The following is an 18,131-nucleotide window of genomic DNA, read 5'->3' as shown; positions in this document are numbered from 1 at the left end:
AGCACTGTTAGGTATAGTCTGAGGCGGCCTACCTGGCTGTTTCTGCCGTGGTTTGGGCAGATTGGTAACACAGGTGTGTGGGCACATGAGGATATTACATGGGTGCAGGTTTCCCTCCAAAAAGTTTTGCTTGGTTTCACAGATGTGGATGCCTCCAAGCGGCGTTTTGGGGAGGGTGTTGGCTGGAACGAGAGCGAGGCAGTACAGGCCGACCTGGTGGATGCTGTCGATGGCCTGTGCAGGGAATATGGACCACATCGTGTTTCATGTTACATTACGTCCAACTTCACTAGGAACAAGACTTTAATTTCATCCATTAGGACTTCCAAACTTAACTAAAGACATAAAAGGGAAACACAATACTTATTGGTGTATGAGTTCAGTGATTACACCAAAATTCTGTCCAAAACAATATCATAGAATATACAAACATGTTATGTGATATCTTTAAGGGAGACGTGATTTACCTGTAGTACTCGACTCATCCACTGGAAGCTGTCCTCCTCACTGGCATCAGGCCTCTGCTCCGCCACAATCACGATCCTCTCATCATAAAACACTGTCACTGAGAACACGGCGATCCTGCACGGGAGTGAGCACAAAAACAAACTCTATAAACTTCCACACAGAGAGAGGATGCACGGTGCTGAAGCAACATTTCTGCACTATTCACCAAATCAGACTTATTAGAATGCAATTACATAAATACAGTTTTCACAGTCATACCTGTAAAATGGTGATAATGATGAAAAACGAGAAGGCCAACAAATACTTATCAAATACAATAATGCATTGACACAAATCTGTGTGTGGGTGTGTGTGTGTGTGTATCTTGTTGTTAGTACTCTACAGCTGCATATAACAATCATTCCTAGTGATGTAATTAACTGATTAAGCAGCCAGAGGGATTTTCTAAAGCCTGTTTAGTAAAAATAGGTTGTAAATTAAAGATATTTTCAGTTTTTGCTCAAACTGCCTCTTTATGAGTTAATTAGCTTCTCATAGAATTGTACAACTTATGATAATTTCTATGGAAGTTACGAAAATACTTTTTTGTTAAATACCTTCAATGTTCTTTTCTTGAGGTGACTAATTCAAAGACCTTCAGATATTCTATCAATGGATTTTTCAGTTTGGGGGTTAATACTGGAGCTATTCTTTTTACTTTACCAATAAAATACATGGGTACATTTATTACTGCAATGTTCAGTGTGACCTGTGCGTCTATGTGCACACTCTTGTGAGGTGTAATTGCACACACAGACACACACTGGCTCACAGGGAGCAGTCAGTGTCTCACCTCCCCCTGTAAACTGTTTTGACAGGTTCCACTGCGAGCGCGGTGGCCACCAGGTCGTCTGCGTTGTGACGTCGCCCGCTCACCATCAACAGCCCCTCAATCTTCCCCACAACAAAGACCAGACTGCCCTGTGGAGCACACAGATTTACCTCAGCAAGGGAATTCAAGTCTCGCCAACTTCCTTCTCCTTACTGACTCATTATTTTTCGTGCATGCTTACCGGTCCTACAAATCCCAGCAGACCCGTTCGACTGAAGGGAATTTCTCCAATGGGTGCTCCAGCTTGGTTGACAGGGATCACCTGCAGATTAGCATTGAGATCAAACACTGGATTCCAACGTGAACAGTATAGTCAAATCCACCCGATATTAGATTTTGAAAGTACCAAAAAAAACAGTGACGTAATATAACTGCCGGTTAATGTTTGTTGTTGTATGAGACTGGTTTATTGTCAACTATAAATTAAGATAGAATAAAGGTGGTTTGGGCAAATAACTGCGAGGATGTGTGAACAGAGTCTTATGTGAGAGACTAAATACAATGGCAGACATCTGGCGCCACCTAGTGGATCATTTGAATCAGTGCTTCTTTCTTATCCATCCATTTTCTAAACGAGCACATTCTAGGCATGAATGAGGGGAAGTGGAGCTGATGCCAGCACACATCTGACAAGTGGCAGCATAAAGATGGACAGAGTAACAGGACGTTTATTCTGAAGTGTTAAATAACTTTGAGGAGGGATGTGTTTGAGCTCCAAATGAAGCCCAAGGTCAGAGACAAGAAATGTGGCTTTCAGCAGCCACCGAATACCAAATACACACCTGTAAGATTTTATGACTAACTTACACGGCTGTGACGCTTTGGTGATAAAATTACAGACATACATATAAACACCTGCCATAGTACCCAAAACTGCCTCAGGGGTAATGAGTAGGTAAATTGTACCTTGTGATCAGTGTATAAAGAACAGATGTGGAATGAGTCATGCAGACAGTTGATGATACATGATTTTTATACTTTGACAGACCTCAAACGTGTTCTTGGTGACACCAGGCAGGCCATAGTACATGGTGCCTCCGGCCCGAGAGTTGATCACAATCTCTCCTATTTCATCCGTCTTGCACAGCTGTGTAGGCCCGTCCGGTTTCACAATGCACATCAGAGCTGAAACACACAAAACGTGCTTAGCAACCTGCATTCTGATAAACTACCGCACAGTAAATGTGGCAGCTACTGCACTTAGGTAGTGCCAATTAAAACCAACTGCAGTTGCTAACCTCCAGGCATAATGTGGCCCACATCCTGAACAGTGAGAGCAGAGTTTTTGTCCTCTGTGTTCACCCTGATCACGCTGTGGCTCAGCCCGCCCATGGACAGGATGGCTCTGGCTGGCAGTGGAGCTCCTCGTGCACCAGGCCTGGAGGGAAGGCAGAAATGTGTATGTTTAATAAACATTATTTTAATTGTATAGATCTTATTTTATTCATTTTTGGTCCCTACTTTGTGTAATTTTTATATAGTGTATACCTTCAATTTTGGATTTATATTTAACTAAAACGATTCTTACAAGCCCTAAAAGAGATTGTACAGATTCCTGCAGTTACTATAAAGATGATGATAATAGAACTTTAAATAAATGTGAGCGAGCCAGACAGGAACTCTAACATATTGTTGAATGATGATGCACAAAACAAGTCTGAGTCACAATGTGCAGCTGGTTTAAACCCAGTTTAAACACATTATAGGGACTTGTTGTGGTTCATATAATGTGCAGAGTAACTCCTGTTGTTTACAGGTAAAAATACACAAGTTTTGGATTCCAGAATATCAGCATGCGTGTACCAGCAGCACATTAGTGAAAAGATGTAGGGTACCTGCGTATGGCCACAGTTAAGGCCTCAGGAGAAGTGGCACATGGACAAATGACCTCAGGTTTCAGACCGTGAGACTGGAACACATTTAGGAAGGCATCACATGACGACACAGACCCTGGTAACAAACAATAAATGAACATCTTACCAAAACAGGGAAGAAACAGTCAAAATCCACAATTCAAATCAAATGACTGTCCATAGTAGTTTTTTATTTTAAAGGTGTGGTATTTGAGCAGGAGAAGAGACGTACATGGGTTTGCTCCATCAGCCACAATAAGCATACGTATAGAAGACAAGTTGGTGTCTCTCTGGTCCTTGTGGGCCATCATGGCCCAGTGGAGGTCCCGGCACTTCACCAAGGCCACACGTGCTATGAAAGGGTACAGAGGACATATTACATAAGTTTTATTGCAATTATCTTGGTCTGTACATATTTCTATTCTTGGCTGGAGCTAATTTCTGATTTCTGAGACAGAAACTTGATGAGTCGGACAGTCAGTCATCTGGTTTCAGGCCAGTCACATGACAGTAATATCATCAACACGCCCCGTTCCTGTGAATTCTCCAGACAATTACCTGCTCTATTACCACAGACTTTGTATTAGGAAGCTGGCAGAGTAAAAACCCTTTTATTGTCCACGCCAGCTGATTCAGACATCTGAATTCTCACATGAGTAGTGTCTATAAATGAATTATGGGTTAGAAACGGCCTAAATCCACAGACGACACAAGTTCTCCAAGATGCAAAAGCAACCTGCTGAGACCTGCAAAAGACCTGCATTTTGATATATGTTAATGGAGAACTATTATTCAAAGCATCTATACTATAAAAGTAAGAGTGGATATAAGCTGAACCTTTGTGAATGTGGACCCTCTGCACCCACGACATAGGACAGGCTTTCATGACAGCATATGGCACTGAGATGGTGTGGATTCTGTTCATGACACTCTGCAAGAAAAAATAAAACACATGTTGTCAATATGCTACAAAGTTAAAAGGTGATCAGCTGGTCTGGACATACAATACAATCGCACAAACTCTTGTATTCAGTCTCACCGTTAAGACGCCATGCCACAAGCCCATATCCTTCTTGCAGTCCAACACGTTGACCAGTGTCTCCCCTAAGACAGAAAAACACATAGAATCAGGAGCAATGTACAATCACGAGCCAAATAATCCTAATCACAGTCTTATCTCATCTTTTCATGCCATGTGTTTCTGACTGATTCTCTCTGAGCAGGAGAAAAGACAAGCTGCTGATAAAACATCCTGCAGATGCACTCAAGAGCTGACAACTGTGTGTGTTAATGCCTAGGTTATATCTGCTCCAGCATCTCACTGTCAGACAGACCAGAGTAAGACAGAGATACAGCAGGAGATATTATGTTGGATTAAGTGCTGAGCTCTCACCTTCACAGTAGTTACAGGCCTGGGTCAGGGCTTGACAGTGGGTCAACATGGAGATCTTGGATACGGCGACTCCCATCACTGTTCCCTCTTTACTGGCTTTGTACTTTGGTGGAAGAGACACAAAAAACAGCAGCAAATGGAAATTAATAATTGTGATCTTTTACTAGTGACTTATAAAAACAGGGGAAGGAAAAACAGCTGACAGGCTAACAGTTTGTTTTTCCTTCATCTTCACGCCCCTTTGCCCCGGAACGTATGGCAGAGACGGACCAAACAGTGACCAAAATAAAATGTCCCATTACCTTGAATAAAATTAGGGAGTTTGAATAATCTTAGTACACAAATCAACAAAATATGTAGCATAGGTCTAGCCGTTTTTTAGACATTTTAATGAGTTATGAGAGTTGTAACATATTATATCTTTAAATAGGAACCACACCATTCTGTAATATATCAAATAAAATTCTAAAACTACTTAAATAGTGAATGTTTTAAAGATGTACCTCTATGTAGGCGGTGTCTGTGTTGGCAGTGGGGATGTGCGGCTGCCAGTCTTTGGATGGTTTAGTCAGGTACTTGGTGTCTGTCACAACCCATTTCATCCTTGGCCAACCTGGTGAACATGAACACAACACCACAAAGAAACATACAAAATCATTTGAGCTGACACAAAGAAAGTGTGTTAAGGTAGACTAATTTGGAGCCAAACTAAATCAACAATGTTCACCCAGCAACTTCCCTGTTGCAAGGTCAAAGGTAAACAGCCAATAACTAACAAGCAGTGAGATTACACAGCCTCCCCACTCACACACTCTGCCTCTAAATTGCCCTGGGACATCAAACTGTATTTTCCCTTTAATGAGTCTTTCCCTAATGGCTCCCACAGAGACCGAGACAGATATGACTCCTGCTGAGCCAGCGGCATTGGCGATGGTGCATTTAGGCTGACTGACCTTTGAACTGGATGATCTCTCCGTTTGGTGTCTTGGGCAGCCCTTTGAGACACACCTCACTGGTCAGCGCCAGACTAACACCACAGCTGCCCAACAGGAAGCCGATCTGCTGACTGCCAGCGTCCTGCGGAGAGCGACAAAGGTGAGGAGACTTATGACACACAGGGAGGCACATGTAAACAAAACCCTGGCAATTAAAAACCATGAAGATTCCCTCACTGTCAGTATGTCGGTCATATAAGGAATACAAATGGTCTATGTGGATATGTGAGTAATGAGGTATTATATACATCTGATGCACAAATTAGTACTTCCACTAACTAATAGTTTACAGATTAAGCTGATGATAATTCCCTTAATCATTTATTTATCTCCTATGTAGTATATACAAATATTTTCTTTTGATTCTCAAATTTAGACTCAGACTTTAAATGTATTGTTTTGTCCAAAATAAACCCCGAAGAAAAATATGTTTCCAAAAATATACCAAAAACAAAAAGCAGAAAAGCTTTTGCGGTTTTGAGTAAAAAATTATGTGAACAAGTCCGAAATCATCAAAAGGGTTGCAGATTATTATTCTGACGATCAGCTAATCAATTAATTGGCACAGCTCTGACAAACAGGGCATCAAATGGCTTAGTGCTTTAATAAAATAGTTGTTCAGTCACAATTAACCTGGTTTAACTTTCATTAATTGCCATAAAAACCAAGATAACAGAGACTGACACTGTCTTAAAAATGTAAAAGTCAATGTAGCCAGCGACACTTTGGGCTTTTGTCATAGTCTAGGCATAAATATTAGACCTAACATGCATCATTCTCTATCTATATATGGTCTAATTAACATCTGGTTCTGTATTTCACATTGATCACCACAGAGGACGTCACAGTGATGTCTTTACCTGTCGTGACAGTGGCACCTCGATGGGTACAGGGATGACCTCAGCTAAAAGGCAGCCATAAAAAGCCACCCAGAACATTCCAGGGTCACTGTTGGGATACACCAGCGCCACCTGAGAGACAGAAACACTTAGTTTTCTTCATGTTCCTCTATACTTTACACATCGAGTGGTGACTGACAGACTCTTACCCGATCTCCGGGTTGTAGGACAGGCTCAGTCTTGGTGCCCAGTTTATTCAGCAGTGTATAGGCCAGCTTCAGACTGCGACTCCATAGTTTGCCTGTAGAGAAGAAAAGAGAGTTTTGAAAAGTCCTGTTTGTAGTTTATCATGTATAAGTGTTGCATAACTGATCAAGGAGAGTTCAACTCAACAAACCACCTCCACACAGGGAGGGAATGTGCAGTAGGTGTTGTTCTGCTCAGGCCGAAAAGCAATCATTCAGCTGAACTCGCTCACATTTACATTTGGTGGATATGTTTATATGTACATGTGAACACATATCTGAAAAACCCTTTGCGGTTTATTGTCTGCATTGATATCAGTATGAGTTGAGGTGATCCTTCAAGTGACTCAGGAAATCTTTATTGTAACTGTACAGGTACAATAACATGTTTGTGTTGAGCAAGCCTGTAAATGCCTAATTGTTACAATATAATTTGAGACTGTAAAGTGTACGATAAAGCAAGAAATGGAAGCTATACAAATGTTAAAATAGGATAAAGTAAATAAGGGGATTGAAGTAAAGACAATGCTCAAATAAGGTGACAAATCCGAATAGAGTGGACACTGCACAGAACAAGTTATTGCACAGATAGAACAAGTTATTGCACTCACCGTATGTGACTGTGTAGAGGGGTTTGCCAGTGATATCTAGAGCAGTGAGGGCAGGACTCTTGGCCTGGGTGGCCCCCCAGCGGGCCAGAGCAGCCTGCAGGGCAGGAGGCCAGTTACTGACCACTCCAAGGGGCTCCCCCTTTACAGGGATGATTTGACGTCCCTCCGGCTTCGGGGTGTTGGGATCCGGCTGAGGAACTGGGCATCAAAAGAGACATGGGTAAGTGGATATTTAGAAGACACAATGAATAAGGGTGTAAACCTGCACAACACCTAGAGCAGCATAAGTGACATGTGACAAGAATCTGGGTAATTTAAAACAGAACTCAGTAATTATGCAAACTTGCCATCAACAATTTAATAGCAAAGGATTTCCATGTAATTCCTGACCAGTACAGTTTAGTTTAAAATTATAGTTATCTCTGGCTAGTGCAAAATTATATATTGGTAGTTATTGACAATTTTGCTTCCATTAATGCTACATAAATAGCATTTCCTTGTTATGTTGGCTATGTTATTAAATACAAAATTAACACCCAGAACGATTTAAAATGAAGCCACCCATCCAAAAAATTGTGATATACTTTCTTATATAAGTTTATCTTCATGATAAATGTGTTAAGGTTTACACTTGTGAATATTTCTGTGACTGCCCCCCATCCCATAAAAAACTGTATATACACACTATGTGCCTCACCTTCTACAATTTCCTCAGAGTCGTCGAGGAAGAATTCACTGAGTGGTGGTCTTTTGGGCCGTTTGAGTGTGTTCAACAGCTGCTGGATCTTAGTGGACACCCTGCTATTGACAGGCACACCTGGACAAACACCAAGAACAACTACCGTCATAAACATATGCAAACAAGTGGCCTGAGACACACAACACATGCACGTCTAATCTAACACAAATCTTTATCATACACCCTCAGACAGACAGAACCCTACACACTAATACACCATCGGGATCAGAATCAGCAGCAGGAAGGATTCGAAAGGGAAATAGGTTATCGAAGAGACACAGATTGGATGAGCATTAGGAAAATAAAATACAGGAGATTCAATACATTTAGACCTACAACACGAGACACACATAAAGACAGATAGACAGACTCCAGGTTGGAAAGCAAGCTGAGCTGGACCTCGTCAGCATCCCTCCCCATCCCCGATTTCGATTTTTATTACCTTTTCTTTTTCCTTTTTTAAATGTAAACCCAAGACAGGGACAGGATTAATGGACCCAAAAGAAAGAACACAAAATATCTGTAATTAGCAGCATTCACCACACAGAAACATGAGGATGATGTTCAACATGAGTAGATCATTCACTGATTTGATCCCCACAATGCTGTGAGTCACACAGTCAATGCAAAACAGAAAATGTCATTCAGCAACTGCCATAATTAGAATCCGCAAACAGTTTAACCTCCTGATCTGAGGCAGGAAATACATGACCACGTTCCACAAGTTTCAGGAACAGAAATTTACAGATTTTCCTACAAAACCACATATATATCAGACATTTGTAGACATCCATGTGTGAGTGTACCATCAGCAGTATCCAGCATGCTGGAGCGGCTCTGTCCACGGCTCATGCCCCTGACCGCTGGAGGCAGGTCAACCCTGGACCCTCTCTCCTGGGGAGTGGAGGATGTCACATCAGGGGGGACACTGTTTTCTGGAGGAGAAGAGAGAAAGTGAGCATCTAAGGGACAACAATAGCCAACCAGCACTGTTATATATCTGTTAGCTATTTATCAGTGAAGTTTACCTATGCGCGTGTGGGCCAGTACGTCGGCCAACAAGGAAATTGCAGGTTGAGGCTGGGGCTGTGGTTGGGTCTTGGGCTCTCCATGGGAGAGGGTGGAGGAGGCGGACGAGGACGTGGAGGAGCTTTGGACGGAACGGTTGATCCAGTAGTCAGGGCTCTGCAGGCTCTGGGCCAGCACTGCACTGAGAGCTGCCTTCCTGCGCAATGAGCCATCATCCTCTGATGCAGAAGATGTGTCTGATACACACAGAAAGAAATGTACATCAATGGATCATAATCTTCTGATCCTGATTCATCTTTTATTTACTGGAGTCTCTTTAGATTCTTTTTCACTATTTTAGCCAGAGGACATATTTGTGGTTGTACCCTGCAGATGTCTTGCTTGAGAGCACTTCAGTAGTGTGGACAATACATGACATAATGATTACAGCAACCAGCTCCCCTCTGAGCATGAGAGCCTTGTTTACCTGGAGGTGTGCAGGTCTCTATGGGAGACTGGACAAAGGCTGAGCGTCTCTTGGTTGGCATGGGCAGCGCCATCTTCTCTTCTTTGTGTTTGGCCAGCGCTGCCTGCACTGCCTCTGTGTGGATGTCTACAGAAAGAAAGAATTAGAGTAAGAATAAAAAGAGCTAAAAAGACTTACAAGGAAAAAATGTACGTTGACAGGCTGATTTGACTCCTGCTGGATGGAGTTTAATATTATTTATGGAGTGGTTCATTTAAGAGTGTGTTTAATAAGCTGTGTACCTGATCTGTAGCGGTCGTCTCTGGCCCCTCCACTGCGATGTGCACGGTGGTGTCTGGCAGCTGAAGAGGTGGAGGGGCCCGGGGCCTCAGGACTCGGGCTGGGGTCCGCACTGTGGCCTGGGGAAAGCTGGACATCTGGAAGAGACAGATCCACCTCTGCGAAATAGAGAAAGGTAAATTGAACATCAATAAAAAGACATGTATGGCAACATAAAAAAAAAAAGACATTCATTATGAGACAGAGCACAACCCTTATTTTCATAATGCCACGTGCATGTACATGTAGGCATGAATATTATATGATACTCAAAGGAGCTCCCTAAATATAGCCTCACTACAGTGCCTCTGAACATCAAGTGAAATAAGGATATGTACATGACTGATGCAACTTGTATTGCATAGAGTACATGAAACTAGGTTGATTCCACCAAATATGTTTATAGTCATCTGTCTTCACTTCCTTGAGGGCCTGAGCAACACAGTCCCTGTAGAGACGATGGTTTGGAGATAAGTGGGCCTGAGGGGACGGCTGCAGGAGCAGGAGGGGGACCCAGTAACTAATGCGACATCGGGGGCTAAATGTCCACAATAAGGCAAAAGGCAGAGCTCACTTACAACATTAAAGATTAAATTTAAGTATTAAATTATTGAGATATAGTTATTTTTCAAGTCCCTCAGGGTGTACATCACTTCACAAAACATGCATCATGTGGTGGCTCAAGCCAAAGCAGACCAAGGTTAAACTAGCCGTGAAGGAAGAAAAGTGTTCCACTTTTTAAAATTAGCTCCCATTTACACAACAAGAAGGATTTTTTCATGTCAATGTTAATGTGGTGCAATTTTTCTGGAGGAAGCGCCACACCCTCATGCGAGGCAGCTGACAAAATCCAAACAGATCAGCTAACCAGTGAGACCAAAGGTGACTGGCTCATAGCAATACTGTGAAACTTTGCTACTTCCCTTCTGTTGTGACTGTTTATAAACTGACACTGGTTAAAGGAAACTGTGTGTGCTGGTTTACCAACGGCTGCACAAACTCTGACACACAGAGGTTTTTTGTTGGGGGAAGAGTAGATGTTGTATCTGCAGTTCTCCTTTTGGCCACTAGAGTGCCACAGAAAGCCAGACATTCCCATGGACAACTTGGACAAAGACAATTACACACACAGTGGACAATCTGTTTTCATGAGGCTAAAAAAGGACACTTAAAACTACAAAAACAGAGGTTTTGATGGATACAGTGGCTCTTATATATTACTGCAGTTCCCATTTTGGCCACTAGAGTGCCACAGAAAGCCAGCAATTCTCTTGGACAACTTGGACAAAGAGAATTACCCTCACAGTGTGGACAGTCTGTTGTTATGAAGCGGTTTCAGTGCATTTCTCAAAACAGACCACAAAGACGCATTTGATGTGTAACTACTGTTTTACTGAAAAGATGACAAGTTCTTATGATGCAATTACTTTGAAGTTTCTGCATCTCACAGTGGCCAAAGCCACAAATTCTGACAGAGGAGGTGACACTTACACATAAAAGGGGGAAGGAGGAGTTAGAAGAGAAATGAGGAAAAAGCAAAAAGCAGAAGTGGAGTTGGTCTTACTTGGCAAGTGGGGGATGCAGGAGGCCAGCAGCTTGGCTCTCTTCTTCTCGTAGCCCTTCTGCGTGATGTCACCTAGGAGAGAGGACAGCGACACCACACTGTTATGTTAGCCATAATTACCACACAAACAACAACGGACAACTGCACACACAAACACACATGAGCCAGATGAGGTACCACAGCTCTCCTCCCAAACACACATTCAGGTTTGCACAGCTATTCCTTTTAGGACTTTGCATTGACTTCTATTCATTGTGGACAACCTGACCAAAAGCTTAGCTCTATCCTTAACCTAACTACAAGTCACATCTCACCCTAAATCTTAACCTGGACCTCAGAAACAATGGTTTGCCTCATTGGGACCAAGCTTCGGTTCCCATGAGGTCTACTGGTCCACACACAATCCAGAAGCGGTAACAACGCGGGCGCACACGCATGCATACATGCATGCACGCACACACACACACACGCACACGCACACACACACACACACACAGCTGTACTGTAGCTAATACTTTCGCAGCAGTTGAGTCATAATAATAATAATCCTCTTTAAACTGAGCTCAACATTTTGACGGCTCAGTCCATTGACAACAAGGCACAGAGATAACGCCATTGTTTGGCCTTACATTAGCCCCGGTGAATAAACATGATGAGTGCACAAAAAAAAACCCTCCTCCTAGCTACAAAACCCAAATATGATTAGGGCAACTAGCAGATAACTGTTCCAGGGAAGAAAACAATAGCAAAACTGAAGGCTGTCGGGATCAGTTGGGATAGTAAGCAGACCAAAAAGGAAGCCATGTGAGCCAGTTTCACATGAGACTCAAACATTTATCTCCTCCACCTCCCCCCTCTTCTTCCCACTGTACACCCAGCACCACCCCTTCCTCATTCGCCCTTGGACTGGCAGGAGTCCCACTGCTTCCATAGTTTGTTGGAGAGCAACAGAGGCCGGACAAAGTCCACTTAACTGGGACCCCAAAACACACAGTCTGCCTGTAGAGCAAACATGCATGCAAGACACACCCAGTCTTGTTAACTACCATACACACACTCTGCCCTTGTACACACAAACAATCCCACTACAGCAATCTCCCACTCTCTCAGTTATTCCCCTTCTTCAATGTCCTGTGATAACACTGTATGCTATGTCAAGTGCAGTGAGCCAAAGGGCTGCTTAGGCTCAGTACCCTGATACCTCGTCCACACTCAGCCCTGACAACAAGGCCAAACATCGGCTACATCCACACTTCTACATTTTAGTTTTAAAATGCATCACTGTTGCTTTATGATTACGGCTGCTGTCCACATTAGGCTGGAGTTTTCACTAAGTTTGGAAATGCTGCTGGCCCCGTTTTAGTTTAGCAGTCACACGAATTCGCACCCACGACTCCACTCCAACGTTGTGCACAGAAATCCCTCATCTTACTTTTCACAATTGTTGTTTCTCCTTTGTAGTATTTTGTGAAACTTCCTGGTTACACCAGCACGCACCTGACCAGTGAACGTGAATGGTCACATGATGTGCGTTTTTGGGTGCATTAGTATGGACGGAGAATATTAATGATACAGAGCTAAAACATTCATGTGGACAGGGATTGCTTTAGTCGAAAAGAAAAACCTATTAGTGTGGAGGTAGCCTTACTGAGAGGGAGATAAAGATAATGGAGATGGAGGATAGAAGGAGTTAGAGTAAGAGGGGAGGAAAGGTTTATGGGGGGGGGGGGACGATGAGAGTCACTGGGGGAAGCGAAAAGAAACATGGCCTGGTGCGCGTATGAAAAAACAATGGAAAGAAAATGGAGAGAGAGAGAGAGAGGGGGGAGCCAAAGTTCAGCAGCAGATTGGAAGGGGGTGGGCTGGATATGTCGGTACTGGGTGGGGAGTCCCATGTGTGACTCAGATACTGTGTTGTAACTTAAGAGCATTCTCACACTCGGGTCGGTATCCACCGGCGTGTGGTGTTTGCCTGAATAAACAACAGAATCTGAAAAGAAATTCCCCACAGGACTGAGTATGTAGATTACCAGTGTGGGTTGCAGACTTTATTTTCCCTTACTTCTGATAATTCACATGCAGAAAACTCTCAAGGTTTCACTACACTGTGAGAGAGAGGAACAGTGGGAAAGTGGGGGAGGAGACGGAGTGCACAACACTTGCAGAGAAAAAGTCAGCAAAACAAAGTCCGAGAAAGTTTGGGAGCAAGAGGGAGTGCGATTGAGTGCTGTGCGCTTGTCATTCTCTGTGTAAAAGGAGGCTCAAGTGGGACGGCCCAGCACTTCATGCCTGGATACACACACTGGCCCCAAATCTACTCGGTATGAGAAAAAAAAAACACAGCAGCAAATGTGTGTTACATTCTCTTTTTCATTGTTTCTCCTTCCCTTAGGCGTGCGACGGGCTTGTTTATATCCAGGAAAACACTCGCAGTGAGACATGCAAGCACTGCAATCAACAGCGAATTGATTGCAGAGGACTGGAGCATCATTATTGTTGGAGACCGGGTTCTGTCAAGCCCAGTTCTGGTGCCCAAGTGGGGACAGGGGGAGGGAGGGAGGGAGGGGGGGGCGGGCGGGATGGAGGTCATTAACACAGACAGAGGAGAGACTGTATTAGTGTGGGACATAACAACAGGCACAAACTGGCACGACCACACTGGCTCCGACAGTGTAGGCAGGGAGACGCTGAAGGGCTCTGGGTTTAAAAGAGTTGAGTGTGACAGCTGCTTCGAAACAGAGGAAAAACTGTGTGTTTAAAGAGCAAGAATGTGGTGTTTTGAGTGCGAGCCGGAGCAAAACAGTACAGTGTGTGTGTGTGTGTATGTGTGTGTGTGTAATCTGAGGTCAGGGGACAGGATATGAGCGTTACCCCACCCTGCATTTGCACTGCCAAAATTGTCTCCCAGAGTCTGTCTAGAGAAAGAGGAATGTGCTGATTGGTGAGCACCATACTAACGTGGAGGGCCAACTGGCCAGGAGAAGCTTGCTCACTGGCCAAAAACCCCCGAGGTGCAGGAAGTGAATATACGTGAGTTTGTGTGTGTGTGTGTGTGTGTGTGTGTGTGTGTGTGTGTGTGTGTGTGTGTGTGTGTGTGTGTGTGTGTGTGTGTGTGTGTGTATATACACAGCTGGTGCAGGTTAAAGGGGGCTTCAGTACACAGCGGAATTAATGCTGAGTGAGCCCTGAGCGAGAGTGGCATTACAGGGCCTGCTCTGTCAGATGTGTGTCAGTGTGTCAAACCAAGACTGTGTGTGTGTGGTGTTTCTTTTTGTCCAGGGACAGTTCAACATGGTTGAGCCAGTATGTTCAGCAACATGTTATTATAATCCTTCCTCCTGTCACCAGTGTGTGTCGGAGATCAATGAAGATGGCAGTGACTATCTGACTCCTCCTTTAAAACAGGTGTGGTTGACCTCTGGACAGGTCAGACAGAGGGCTGACCCTCCCACAGATGCCTGCACAGGGTCACAGAGGGGATACACACACACACACACACACACACACACACACACACACACACACACACACACACACACACACACACACACACACACACACACACACACACACACACACACACACACACACACACACACACACACAACAGTCCAGGTTACATAAATAATTATAGCGCATTGAGCTCCCGCATTCCCTGGTCTGATCTGGCACATTAGAGCCTTTTGTGATTGTGCAGCTCGTCTGTGAAAAACTGAAAACTTTGCCTGAAGTAAAGCATTCATGCAATGTTCAGTTAATTTGGAAGAATAGGAAAACTTTAATTTATTCTGGTTTGGGGGTCTTCAAACCTTTTTCAACTAGAAGGGCACTCAGAGTGCATACTTCTGCTAAGACCCTTAAATGAAAGAAAAAGACATTTAAATGAACTAGATCCAGATTTTTATTTGGATCTGCATCAAATTGCACACACTCATATATATTGGTCCCCTAAACTTGCCTGATGACATTTTTCTGACAGGTCAAACTTTTGTAGTTCTTTGCACCAAGTGGGAGATATTTGACGCTATATCCCTGACTTGGAATTACCACTACGAGGCCGATGTGAACGACTGCTCATAGTTACACTCAAATCATATTGTGTGAATGTGGCATTGTTCATCAACTGCTTGGAGACGAATAGAATGAACTGATGCCTCCAGCGCTAACTGATGTCCAGCATGGTAGATCTAAATCAGTGGCTTCATGAACACCAGAATAACATCTCATGCCCCCCGGGCCCCCACTGTCATTACATCACACTGAAATCACACTGAAATATTTATGGTGGCTGACTGTGAAGTTGTTTTCTGCTACATCCCTCAACTACAGAGAACCTCCTTCTTCACGTTTGTCCAATAACTCACTACATTCAGATTGTAGCACATGTTGTCTTCAGCAAGACAAACACAAGCTGTTCTCAAGTTAAATTACTCATATAAAAAATGAATGTCTCGTTATATGAGTAATCTTCTGACTCTCTGTAGCTGGTACGCCTTTTGTTTCTTACTATCAACAATAGACTGAGTGTGGCTTTCTCAAACAAACCGTAGGAGAAAACCTAATCCCACTTCAGTGGTGAATAAATGATGAGTAATGAATAGTGGTATAAAGCGGAAGTACAGTCACAGAGCCCTGGGAAGGAAAAGCTGAGATTATGGTTATGAGGGAACACACCCACACACAAACAAACCACAAACAAACTGTCACAAATCTTTTACCATTGATTTAGCAGGAGTTCAATGACTACTGGATTTAGAAGAGGACTTGAAAGAATCGTTGACAAGTAGTTTAATTCTAGCTGCCACTATCAGCAAATGACGCTGTGGTTAAAGTCTCAGATATTTACATAAAACTTCAACAACAAAGCAGGTGTGGCCCCCCAGTCAATAAGAGCAACCTTTGCTACTAACGTTTACACTGTGATGGTTCTTTTTCTTTGGTGGATCGTGAAAACAGTTTTTGGGAAAAAGCGACTCTGCATGAGAAGCTCAGTGAAGCACATTTCAATGCTAAAGTTTTCCATCGAAGTTCATTTTCTTGAATAAGAAACGGTGTGACAGGGCCTCCAGTTATTTTTTAAGTATGCACTGTGGGTCATAGATGAATACTACACAGTATGAATATGTTTCCTTCAGCAATCCAGGAAGCAGATAGTGAAAACACAAGAGGATTTACACTGCACCACAGTAGAGCCCTGCAATATGAATATATATTATTGCCTAATGTGATGATAGAAAATATCTGTTGTGTCACGTTTTATTCTATAGTGTCTAAATAAAATTATACTCTTTGTGGTGATATTTTGTTAATTTGGACGTTGCTATATGGTTTTTCAAAGGACTAAAGAAAAAGTTGTGAACATTTTATATCACAGTTACAGGGACTAAAATGATCCAGATTATCAGTATGAAATATGTTCAAAAGTACTGATACACAAACTGAAGTAAATTAAGCAAGTTTTATATGTATGTATCATATCTATTATCAATACAAATGCTGATAATATATTAATTATCTATCAGAGCGGAGGAGAGAAGGTTGACAACAGAGACAAATGTTTGAGTCAGGACAAAATATGAGCGTTTGTTTAACACACGCAATCTGGCAACAGTAGATGCTAGCATTTTGGAGGTCTGGCCAGAACACTGGCAGCTCTCCTGGTGTTATAGCCCCCACCTGCCTGCCGCTCCTTCTGCCATATTCTTATAACACACAACAAATGCATGTTGCTTGCTGCACCTGCGTCTTGGAGACTTGCTAAGTTTGGTTGATATTGGACAGTATCCAAAAAATTGTGGTAAACAAAAAGATAAAACGGTACAAATAACCATCAGAGTTTTTACCCCGATATGCTGTAAAACCCATAACCACTTCATCCCAACCCAGGACACGTGAAGGCAACACAAAGAGTGAGAATGAATGAGACTAAGACCCGTTCGTAACTCTGAATAGGAGAATGACTCAGACCAGCCAAGACAAAAAAAAGGTGCTTGTACCAACAGAATCCCCGTCACATCGACAAGGATTAGGTATGAAAAGCCTGACATGGAACAGAAAACTTTGAAAATTGTGCTGCACGCTGGTCTTAACAGACTCAAACACCAATAACCTCTTCTACCACCTACGCAAGTAAAGAATCTGGAGAGAGTCTTTGGATGAGAGCCACAAAAATACAATGAAAACAAAACAAAAGCCCACTGACAACAGCAAAGACATGACCCCAATTTACACAGAAAGATTACATTACATTTTACAGAAAATGTGCTATATTGTGATGTGAACGACCTGTATAGGGATAAGAGGTTTTGGTTGTATCGTACATGCAGCCGACACCAAAGCATCTAGAATGAAGGAGGCAGCAGAGCTTTCAGTGGTTTCAATAACAGTCAGAGGTCAATACTGGCCTAATGTTTCCTACTCCAAGACAGAGAGATGAGCTAATAACTGATGCTAGAAGACAGGAGAGGGTCTGGACTGGATAGTAAACACTTGTCCTTCCATCAAGCCACTGCCCTACACGCACACACGCACACACACACACGCACGCACGCACGCGCGCGCACACACGCGCGCGCACACACGCGCGCGCACAGGACCAATCAGATTAAAATCAGTAGAGTACAATGAAGTGCAGAGGTACGAGATTTGTGTTCCGTGTGTGTGTGGTGTGTATGTGGAACTGAGTGGCTTAAGCATCAGCTGATTAGCCTCCAGGCCTCCCGGCTTACAACAAGGAGACT

At 43.2% G+C, this 18,131-nt stretch overlaps 1 protein-coding gene across 4 annotated transcripts in view; it reads right to left on the bottom strand.

Moving 5' to 3' along the window:
• The window catches only part of dip2ba (disco-interacting protein 2 homolog Ba), a 44,964-nt gene that overhangs the window by 10,074 nt on the left and 16,759 nt on the right, over nt 1–18,131 (bottom strand). For 2 of the 4 annotated variants that reach the window (XM_034591088.1, XM_034591090.1), the window contains exons 2-24: nt 11,392–11,463; nt 9,791–9,946; nt 9,510–9,635; nt 9,043–9,279; nt 8,821–8,949; nt 8,457–8,468; nt 7,973–8,092; nt 7,276–7,473; nt 6,629–6,720; nt 6,441–6,551; nt 5,539–5,662; nt 5,089–5,198; nt 4,586–4,688; nt 4,232–4,296; nt 4,030–4,123; nt 3,425–3,544; nt 3,175–3,289; nt 2,578–2,717; nt 2,328–2,464; nt 1,521–1,601; nt 1,301–1,428; nt 468–582; nt 33–234 (exon numbers count right to left, since the gene is read on the bottom strand). In XM_034591088.1, the coding sequence (XP_034446979.1) occupies nt 33–234; nt 468–582; nt 1,301–1,428; nt 1,521–1,601; nt 2,328–2,464; nt 2,578–2,717; nt 3,175–3,289; nt 3,425–3,544; nt 4,030–4,123; nt 4,232–4,296; nt 4,586–4,688; nt 5,089–5,198; nt 5,539–5,662; nt 6,441–6,551; nt 6,629–6,720; nt 7,276–7,473; nt 7,973–8,092; nt 8,457–8,468; nt 8,821–8,949; nt 9,043–9,279; nt 9,510–9,635; nt 9,791–9,946; nt 11,392–11,463 (2,787 nt within the window). The remainder of the gene's footprint in view (nt 1–32; nt 235–467; nt 583–1,300; nt 1,429–1,520; nt 1,602–2,327; nt 2,465–2,577; nt 2,718–3,174; nt 3,290–3,424; nt 3,545–4,029; nt 4,124–4,231; nt 4,297–4,585; nt 4,689–5,088; nt 5,199–5,538; nt 5,663–6,440; nt 6,552–6,628; nt 6,721–7,275; nt 7,474–7,972; nt 8,093–8,456; nt 8,469–8,820; nt 8,950–9,042; nt 9,280–9,509; nt 9,636–9,790; nt 9,947–11,391; nt 11,464–18,131) is intronic. The other 2 variants (XM_034591089.1, XM_034591091.1) reach the window with 1 other exon arrangement.

Source organism: Hippoglossus hippoglossus, chromosome 7 (assembly GCF_009819705.1).
Source record: "Hippoglossus hippoglossus isolate fHipHip1 chromosome 7, fHipHip1.pri, whole genome shotgun sequence".
NCBI classification, from domain to species: Eukaryota; Metazoa; Chordata; class Actinopteri; order Pleuronectiformes; family Pleuronectidae; genus Hippoglossus; species Hippoglossus hippoglossus.
Note: the sequence above shows the minus strand (reverse complement) of the source record. Positions and strands in the feature narration are given on the sequence as shown.